Source organism: Coffea eugenioides, chromosome 6 (assembly GCF_003713205.1).
Source record: "Coffea eugenioides isolate CCC68of chromosome 6, Ceug_1.0, whole genome shotgun sequence".
Lineage (NCBI taxonomy): Eukaryota > Viridiplantae > Streptophyta > Magnoliopsida > Gentianales > Rubiaceae > Coffea > Coffea eugenioides.
This window is the reverse complement of record NC_040040.1, coordinates 31,528,968-31,539,423: the sequence shown is the minus strand read 5'-3', so window position 1 is coordinate 31,539,423 and position 10,456 is coordinate 31,528,968. Positions and strand designations below refer to the sequence as shown.

Here is a 10,456-nt window from a genome sequence, read left to right as displayed (position 1 = left end):
CAGTAATTGAATTACTACAAAAGTGAAACACAACATTCCATTAATAGGAGAGCATGACTGAGCAACCCACAAAAGGTTCAAAACACCATCTGAACCATTAAATCACTTAGAACAGATCGTGAGGATTGCAATGTCGTGAGAGGCAGAAACATATAAATCTGCCACAGTAGAGTACAAAATATTCTGTTATGTACCTAATTAATGGCATACTACTGAGTTGATACTTTTAGCAGTAAGCATTCACTTGCCAAAACTATAGAGTATGCATCAGAATTGCATACTGAAACTGCTATTGTTGCTAACATTTGTTGACTGCAGTGTTGTAGCTGCATTGATGGATTCAGATGCAGGTGTAGCAACTTGAAATGTAGCAATTTGCTGATGACCAGCTTGTTCAACAATTTGAGTGATCTGAGCAGTATTTGAGTTGTCTCTCTTGCTGCTCCCTCTAGCAGATGAGAAAGTATTTCTTAAAGGCCTTCCTCTCTGAACAATCACACGTGTTGAACATTACACTCAAGCATTTTATTGAAGCATATCATAAAATGCACTCATTCGATTGCACATTTTTCTTTGAAGTGGTTGCTGTGCTCTAAATCTGTACATGCACATTCATAGTTGCAGGTTGAATTGAAGGAGAAGGATTGCTGCCTTGGCTTGAGTGTACAGCTGGAACATTGCCAGAGACATGATCCTAGCAGTAAACATTGACAAGTAGTATTAGCTTAGACAATGCATGTGCTATAAATGTTACAATCAGAAGAAGAGGGAAAAAAAATCTTACCCAAAGAGTTGCTTATGACAGGCCTGTGTTTGCAGTCTCTCTTCCTGGTTTGCCTCTTCTATAGTCTGTTGTTAAGCAATAAGGTAACTGTAAGTAATGAATTGATATAAAATAATGACATTCAGTAGCAAATTCAGCACATATGACACCTGCTGGCCAGGAGTTCTGTTGCCATTCTTCTTATTCTGGACAGGTGCTCCTTGGCATGACCTCTTGTTGTGACCAAAAGAGCCACGGTTTCTACACTTGAACCTGCTCAATCTTTTTGGTTGTGATGCAGATTGCCCTTCATCATGTTCCCTTCTCCTTTTAGTCTTTGGTCTACCTGGAGCTCTCCTCAATGGAGGAGGCAGGACTGTTGCAGGTGTAACATGTGGCATAGGTGGCCACATTTTCTCATCAGGAATTGGATGAATCATACTTGAATATGTCTTTAAGTACTTATCTCTTGAGAACCAATGCTCACAGTAGGATTCCAGCTTTTCTCTCTTGTAGATAATCCCTAGTGCAGCATATTTACAAAGAAGGCCTGAAATTTGAAATGCTCCACAATCACAACTTTTAGCTGATAAATTGACTATGTAGGACCTGTTCATATCCCCCACTTCAAATACGTCAGTAGAAGCCATAGTGAGTTCACATTGTCTTGATGTTTGTCCTATTTTTTGTAGTTTACCAAGCATTTTTGGTGTGATGGCAGTGGTGAGCATGCACCCTTTCTGATATCGCTTATGCATTTTCTTCATGAACTTCTTCCTCAGCCCATCAACAAGTGTCAAGATAGGCTTCCCTCTTAGCTCACCTATCCATGCATTGAAGGACTCAGTGCAGTTATTTGTGACATTATCACATTTTAGTCCAGTATTGAAGGTATATCTACACCATGTTGTTTTGGAAATTTTGTTCAAGTATTTCCATGCTTCTACGTTTAACTCCTTTATGCTAGCCATGGCTTCATTATGTCCTGCAACATCAAAGCTTTTTGCTGCTCTCCAGAACAAGTTACTAAGCAAAATACCAAGAAATTGAGCTTTAAAATTACTGCAGATATGCCTACAACAATGTCTTCCACTAGCAACAGGCACTTTCTCTTCATAAGCTATACTCATGCCCTGAAATGAACACCAAAACATGCAAACAAGTTACATTAATGCCTAACATAATCAGAATTAAGTACATAACTATTCCAGAATCTGGATGCATAACAGAATCAGAATTATGTGCATAACTGTTGTGAAGCTCACATTTTGCCTGTCACTCATGAAGGTTAGAGGACCATGAGGACCATTTTCTGAAGTAAATGGCCCCAAAAACTCCTCAAAGTAATGAAAAAACCAACTCCAGGTTTCTTTATTTTTAGTTTCAGCCACAGCAAATGCAATAGGAAAAATGCTATTGTTAGCATCTAATGTGACTGCTGTGAGAAGCACACTAACAAAGGGACCTTTTAAAAAACATCCATCAAAACCAACAAAAGGTCTACAGCCTTCAACAAATCCACTTCTTTGAGCTTTGAAACTAATAAACATTCTGAGAAATCTAGGCTCAACAAGAAGAGTAGGCCTATCATAATGTATTTTGCAGATACTTTGTGGGTTGTATTTCCTGATGAGCTCTAAATACTTTGGCAATTTGGTGTACGATTCAATATGATTGCCTTCAATCTCATTTCTTGCTTTAGTTAGTGCTTTATACATCTGCCATTTGCTTGGATGCACACCATATTTAATCATCTCTGCTTCTACCCCTTTGGTGGACATGTTAGGGTGAATTCTCATGATTGGAACTAGTTTCTTGGCAATCCAGTCAGCTGTAGCTTCTGTGTTTTTCCTGTCCATCACACATGTGTGTTCACCTTGATAAGTCTTAATCATAAAGGTTATGGAATCTGCAACTGGTGATGCATGGATTCTCCATTTGCACCCTTCAACACCACAGACAGCAGTGACTTTGCTCTTCTCATTCTTCAGTCTCATAATTGGAAATTCTTTCTGAATTACATAGTCCTTTAAAGTTGCTCTAAATACATTGACATTAGTAAACAGTAGACCTTTCTTAAACTCTATCTCTGCTTTTGGGTTGTACGTCCAAAGTTTTGATTTCAAAGCTTGCTGAACAGGGTCAGTTTCTTCTTCATTTTCAGAATCAGGAACTAAATCACCCTCCTCATTGTCATCAAAATCAAAAAATGACATGTTAGATTCACCACTATCACTATCAACATCTAAATCTTTCTCATTGTCACCATCCATGCTGTGCAACCAACTTGAATCAGAGCTAGAATCACTATATTCATCCTCAGAATCATCAATGGCAACAACAGATACCTTGTCCTTTCCTTTTTCTCCTAAGTTCAAATCAGTGTTATGACCATTTTCATTCATCTGATTAGCTTTATGAGATGGAATAACATCCATATCCAGCACATGCACATTAATCATTCTTCCAGACTTATGCATTAAGAACATTTCACGTACATTATCATAATCTGTAATATCAAACATACGATCTGTCTTAGGAATCTGGCACCCCATGTGTATTAACTTATTCAGATGCCCAGGGACTTCACTGAACACCTTCTCAGCAACATCAAATAGCAAATTAATGTAGAAGTAATCAATTGGATCGACATTTGGAATTCTCACTTGTTTCTCCTCATAGTGAACAACTATATCATAAGCAGGAAAAAGAGCCATCCTAGGAATCAAAAGTGACAGTTATTGAGCAATGTAAGTAGCAAATAGCAGACAACTGTATCTAGTTTAGAGACTTATGTTTACACTGATGACCAGTCATGAACTCAAGACTATTGAAGCATACACCATGTTTATACAAGTCTTAAAAGATAAAAAAATACATCATGATCAAAACATCCATTGATAAACATGTCTAAAACAACATGAATAGCAGAGCAACCAGGCATAGTACAACAGCTCGTCTGAAACCAACTACAATATCATCACATTTGGCATTGATCATTACTGACAATAACATCACATTCGTTTCTGATCATTACTAACACATTCAACTCATGATGGAACAACAAACATGCATTCACTGCAATCAGGATTCAAAAACATGATCATACAAGAGCTAAAGTGCAAATTTTGTGCCTTCAAGTGACAACTGCAGAAATTATTTACCTACTCCACTTCAGTTCTTGCAAATTAACTCCAGTTGATGCTTAGAATTGGTTCCTAGCTCACGGTCACATATGCTGTTTATCTCTCACGGACAATCAGCCTCCCATGAACTAAGCCAGAGTTCCAAATTTCTTCTCTTTTGTTTCCTTCTCTCAATGGTCAGAATTTTATCAGCAAGGCACATTCTCTAATGCTGCAAGTAGGCAGCTTGTCACCTCAAGAGCAACTTGTCACAAATTGGCGCCAATTCATGGCGCCATCTTCCTCAGCAATTGGCACCCTGTTCTTGCCTCTACAACTAGTCTCACACACTAACTAAACTCTGAATCAAAGCTGGACGGAGACTGCAACTTTAGTTAGTTAGTTAATTAGTTAATTAGGTAATTACATAATTAGATAATTAGTTAATTAGTTAAGCATCTGAAGTTAATTACTTAATTATCTATTTAGATAATTAGATAATTAGTTAATTAATTAATTAGATAATTAGTTATTTAGTTAATTAGTTAATTAGTTAAGCATCTAAAGTTAATTAGTTAATTATCTATTTAGATAATTAGTTAATTAATTAATTAGATTATTAGTTATTTAGTTAATTAGTTAAACTATGCAGAAATAGTTAATTTAGTGCAATTTTTATTAACAAACGTTTTGTTGGGTTTGATGAAAGTACTCGTCACATTCATCTGGTAAAATTAAATCATGTTGGGGTACTTTAGTAAATTGACCCACTTTTGCCTATTAAATTGCCTTTAACTTTTTTTAGGGAAGGTAAATGTGTCGCGCCCCACTTTTCGATGATATGGTGGTGTGTGAGTGTGTGTGAACGTGTGCAAAATGAAAATAAAGGCCATGGGACTTAATAATGCGACGATTTGGCCATATAAAGTTCAAAAAGGGTTTTTTGTATCAAAAATGGAGTCGCCACTTGGTATAGAGTTAGGGTGTACCAAGTCACCCAAAAATGATTTTTGTTTTTGAAAAGTAAATAAACCCTTTTAGAGAACTTTTGGGTCTACGTAACCAAAAGAGGGATCGGGGGTCACATTTGACGAAGGGGAAGGCAAGGATAAAAAATCTAAGGCACCCCTTCGACCTAGCCAAGGCTAGTTGCGTGACTTAAACCAATTTTCCCTAAATTTTCTACCCAAGGTATGTATCGCGTATTGGATATGTCTATATGAATGCAAAAACCTAGACCTATGGGGACATGAGGGAAATTTCTCTTCAAAGGTTGAGTGGTGCCAATCACATTAATTGTGAAGCCCAATAATGATCCTTTGGAGAGGTCACACGTAATCCTAAATGACGTAAAATGAGTGGAATGCATGCCATGTGAAAGTGTGAGTTTGTGTGAAGTGAGAAAAATGATAAAAGTAATAAGATATAAGTGGAGGTGTGCAAATGTCTTTGCAAGGTAAAGTAAGTAAAGAATAATAAGGTGAAAAATGCCATAAGGTGCATGTGTGAAGAGAGAATGTAGAAAGTAGTGTGAAAGTAGTGTGAAGTGAGAATGTGGAAAAAGGGTTAGAATATAAAGTAAGTGTATGTGATAGTGAATGAATAGAATGCATGAATCCTATAGGAATGCATCAAGACGGGAACGGGGAGTCCTAACTTTGTGACTTAATCTTCCCTTTGATTAGAAGGCAAAACTAGCGTGCTAAGGCTATCGAGTAGCCACACTCGCTCGTTTCCCTTATCGAAAGGGGACTCTCAAGCAAATGAGCCCTATAACTAGTATGAGATGCAAAACCTAAAAATGAGGGGAAAAAGGGGTTCGAGGAGCATGCCAATGATAAAACTAAGAAAAATGCATGACATGTAGTGAACATGCAAATATGCACTAACAAAAGGGGATGGCCTATTGGGTCTAGCGTTGGACTAGCCCTTTCTATGAATTCCTAATGAAATAATGAGCCACAACTAGCATTGGACTAGTGTGGTGACGTACATTCATCCATCACATTCATTCATGGCTATGGAAAGCGATTAGACATGCCAAACACCCATAAACACATAGCACATAACAATTAGCATGCTCGACTAGATGCAAGAACCTAATAAAGCAAATTAACACATAGCAACTAAGCATGCAAGACACATAAAGCAATTGAAGCCCTAACTATTACATTTGCTAGCTAGGCACATGTCTTCAACAGGTCTTCATCGAATGCTCCTCCAAGCCCTATCTATTACAAGCCAAGAGGTGTACACATACCCCATAATGAATAACTTAAATAAAAGTAAAAATAAATGAAATAAATGCAAGGAATTAAGGAAAGGCAAGGAAAGCGAAATAGACATGCAATTCTCACTTAGCACGTTGGGTCACATGAAGTGCAAATAAAAGGGTAGAGTGTACCTCCCTTGAAATTGGGCCCCAATGAAGTGAAATCACGTATTTATCCTCCAAAATAAAAGAAATGGTCAAGGTACCAATTTATTTGGGAAAATTAAAGGAAATAGGCAATCACAAGCTCACTTGATCGTAAAGTCCCTAAAGTCATGACTTGAGTGAAATTGAAACAAAGTATAGTAATTAATTAAAACAAACAAGCAATGAAATTGCAAAAATTAAATCTACCAAGGACCAAATTGAGAAAATCATTCAATTGATTGGGTCTTAGTAGGACAAGGGGAGACTTGGGGGGCCAAAATGTACTTTTCAGAAAATTATTTCATGCAACTCATGCAATCCACGAAACAAACTTCTGCAAATTTTCCAACCATGTTTCCTGCAATTCTTATGTTCATTTTAATGCCATTTTCATCCAGACCAAGTTAGCATTTTTATCCTAACATCAAATGCCTTGATTCCAAAACAGCAAAACACAACAATCAACGTCCAAAACAAGCCGAAGGAGAAAAAGAAAAGCGGATGAATGGAAGCATGCAATTTTCTGAAAAATTTTCTGGTATTGCTTCTATCCATTCTATCATGCAAATAAGTTCATCAAACAGCAAGTTTCTACTCATTCATCCTCAATTAAACGCGCAACTTCACTGAAGGGTTGGAACAAAGAAATAGAGTTGACCATTAGGGGGAAAAAAAAACTAACAGCCATAGAAGGAACGAAAATGCAGCAAAACCTTTTGTAATTCAGCACTTTGCAAGAATCAGTCTCCATGCACAACCAAAACTAAATACAACTATGCAAACCTCTTACTTTTCATCATGAAAACTTTCAGATTTAGACACCAAAAGCCGGACAACAAGCATGCAAAATCTAAATGATTCAAGCAACTTCAAGCAAAGTTTACAAATTTTCTGCAACATTGAAATCTTATGTAACGCGATCGTCCTTTCAAAAGGCAACAATTAGCATTTCAAGCAAAACAAAAGACAGACTGGAATCAAAATATCAAACACCAGACTTGCCATTCATTTTCAATACAAAGACTCAAAATAAACATGCAAATCTGGAAGTAAAAAACGCAACTTCCAACTATATTATCCAAGACATACATAGCTAACAAAATTTGCAGCCAGCGGCAACCTCTTCGAACCCAAAACAAATAAGATCTTATGCGTCCTATCATCAAAAATCCAGCCATAAATCATGCATCTCCCAGAAATTTCCAACCCAGATTGTGCATAAAAATCACCAAAAGAAACAGCCATGAATATTAGAAACGAACACAGCTAAACGCAAATCCCTTCTCCTCCAAAATCAAACCAGATTCACGGATAGAAACTCACATGAAGAACGCAATCCAGTGCAAAGACTAAGACTTTCAGCATACAAACATAACTCAGCAACTTACAAACAAATCCAAAGTAAAAAAATGTTACCTTTAAACCTTGACCGAATCTTGATGTACTTCAAAAGATGAAATCTTTGTTCCTTCGTCTCTCCCGCAGATGCGCTTCCTGATTCTTTGCCTTGCTTCAATGAATCCAAAACCTTCTTGCTGCCCAAAGTTTCCTGAACCAACACCTCTAAAACTCACTGCTTTTCTCTTAATCCACCGTAAATCTTCCTCACTCTTTTATCACTCTTTCTCAGTCGCTGTTTTTCTGCTTTCTTCAGCCGCCCACTCTCTGTCTTTTCCCTTCTAGCTTTCTCTCTTTGTTTTTCCAAGTTTCGGCTGTCACCTCTCTCTCGTATGTCCTCTACCTAGTATTTTCTCTAGCCGTCAACCTCCTTAAACCCCAGCCGTTAGTCTTTTCCAAAACCCTATCTTTGTCGCTGCTTTTTTCTTTTTAGATTTCGGCCGTCACTCTTCTTTCCTTTTCCATTCCCTCAGACCCCCAACCTCTATTGCGGCTCCTGTTCTTTTTTCTTTTATATCCGGAACTTCCAACCCTAAAACCCTTAGCAACTTCTTCTGTATTTGCATCCAAGGGCTGCCCAGGTCCTCTCTTGCAAGCTGCGAAAATACGCAGCTTGCTGTCGCGTGTTTCTCTTTTTTTTTTTTTTTTTTTTGTAAAAGTATAATATAAATAGCTAATTTCCTAATGATAAATAATAACAAATAAATGCAGAAAAGCTAATTAAGATAAAACGACATGCTAATTTTCCTTCTTTCTTTTCTTCTTTTTCCTTTTTCATTTTTCAATTCTATAAAAATAAAACTAGAAACTAAAACTAAAAATCGAATAAAACTAACACGACAAATAAAAAACTAAAAATAAACAGTAAACGAAATTACACCAAAAATTTGGTGTCTACAGTTTGCCCCTCTTTGTCTGAGTTTTGAAAAAATTTGAGACAAAGAAGTAGACACCAAATACTTACCTGTGTTATTCGGCTGTGAACGACTCGAACGATGGGGACTGACCCATTTTGACGAGATTGACTGGGATGAGAAATTTATAATAGGCTGATCTGAACAAGAAATTAAAAGGCAGGACTGACCCTAACATGAAATTAAAATCGGGACTGACCCGAGCAGGAATTTAAATGGGATAGACCCACGGGATAGACCCGGACAGAAATGTAAATGGGATCAGAAATGTAAATGGGATAGACCCACGGGATAGACCCTGACAGAAATGTAAATGGGATAGAACCGGACTGAAATGTAAATGGGATAGACCCACGGGATAGACCCGGACTGAAATGTAAATGGGATAGACCCACGGGATAGACCCAGACTAAAAAGTAAATGGGATAGACCCACGGGATAGACCCACGGGATAGACCCGGACTGAAATGTAAATGGGATAGACCCACGGGATAGACCCGGACTGAAATGTAAATGGGATAGACCCAAGGGATAGACCTGGACTAAAAAGTAAATGGGATAGACCCACGGGATAGACCCGGACTGAAATGTAAATGGGATAGACCCAAGGGATAGACCCGGACTAAAAAGTAAATGGGATAGACCCACGGGATAGACCCGGACAGAAATGTGAATGGGATAGACCCACGGGATAGACCCGGACTGAAAAGTAAATGGGATAAACCCACGGGATAGACCCGGACTGAAATGTAAATGGGATAAACCCACGGGATAGACCCGGACAGAAATGTAAATGGGATAGACCCAGACGGAAATGTAAATGGGATAGACCCAGACGAAATGTAAATGGGATAGACCCGGACTGAATGTAAATGGGATAGACCCACGGATAGACCCGACTAGAAGTTAAATGGATAGACCCACGGGATAGACCCGGACTGAAATGTAAATGGATAGACCCAAGGGATAGACCCGGACTAAAAAGTAAATGGGATAGGCCCACGGGATAGACCCGGACAGAAATGTAAATGGGATAGACCCAGACCTGCCATCCATTGGTCAAGAAATTGAATTTGATTTGTCAAGATACAAGAAATTAAATTTGATTTTCCAAGAAACAAGAATTTGAACTTGATTTTTGATTTTTGACTTTTGAATTTTTCTGATTTTTGAGAAAATCTTTCCAAAAATGATTTGCCCCGGTTTCCACCAATTATTGTGCAACCGATCAATTGATTTGCATTGCGGCATGGTTGCTACTCCTTGAAGCCTTGATTCGTAAGATTCTGACCTACGTTTCTTCGTCGGTTTCAACCATGAGTACCTGCACAGGGACTTGCCAAAGTACAACATGCATTTTATTTTAAAATATTGGAACTACTACTCATGGAAAGAGCAGTGTGATTGATTTGAAAGTCTTGCTTGACTCTTTGACGAAATCCTCAAATGGACTATAAAAAATTTGCCCCAGTGTGGGCTTATTTTGCGAAAACTTGCAAATAAAAATTTTGCCCCAGTATGGGCCCATTTGAATGCAAAAATTGGTTTGGATGCCTCTCCATCTATTTGAACAAAGTAAGAAACTGTGTTTCCTATATAATGTGAAGAAATCTGAACGTCTTGCTTACAACCACACAGAAAATTTCATGATGAATTTCTCAAAATAATGCCAAATCACAAAAGATTTCTTCCTCACTTTTAGCATCTGTGCTTAGAGTAACGGGTCACCACTTCTTGTTGGCTCATCTTTCAGGACCAATCGAGTGGGGTGTTATTTCTGATTTGGAAAGGGCTAAAGGAAATGGAAGGTCAAGATTTGTCTTATTTTGTGCCCAAA

The 10,456-nt window shown here is 37.9% G+C and overlaps 1 protein-coding gene across 1 annotated transcript; it reads right to left on the bottom strand.

Moving 5' to 3' along the window:
- Nucleotides 1-267: 267 nt before the first annotated feature.
- LOC113774062 lies at nt 268-3,480 on the bottom strand. The gene is made up of 5 exons (XM_027318635.1): nt 2,029-3,480; nt 934-1,896; nt 808-849; nt 605-694; nt 268-486 (listed from the first exon to the last, which is right to left on the bottom strand). The coding sequence occupies exons 1-5, from the start codon at nt 3,478-3,480 to the stop codon at nt 268-270; spliced, it is 2,766 nt and encodes a 921-aa protein (XP_027174436.1).
- Nucleotides 3,481-10,456: the final 6,976 nt, after the last annotated feature.

Excerpts from the sequence above, each read along its gene's own strand:
- LOC113774062 (XM_027318635.1), bottom strand. The coding sequence starts at position 3,480 with ATGGCTCTTTTTCCTGCTTATGATATAGTTGTTCACTATGAGGAGAAA. Across the intron at positions 1,897-2,028 it reads TCATGAGTGACAGGCAAAAT|GGCATGAGTATAGCTTATGA; the intron begins GTGAGCTTCACA and ends TGTTCATTTCAG. Across the intron at positions 850-933 it reads ACAGAACTCCTGGCCAGCAG|ACTATAGAAGAGGCAAACCA; the intron begins GTGTCATATGTG and ends GCTTAACAACAG.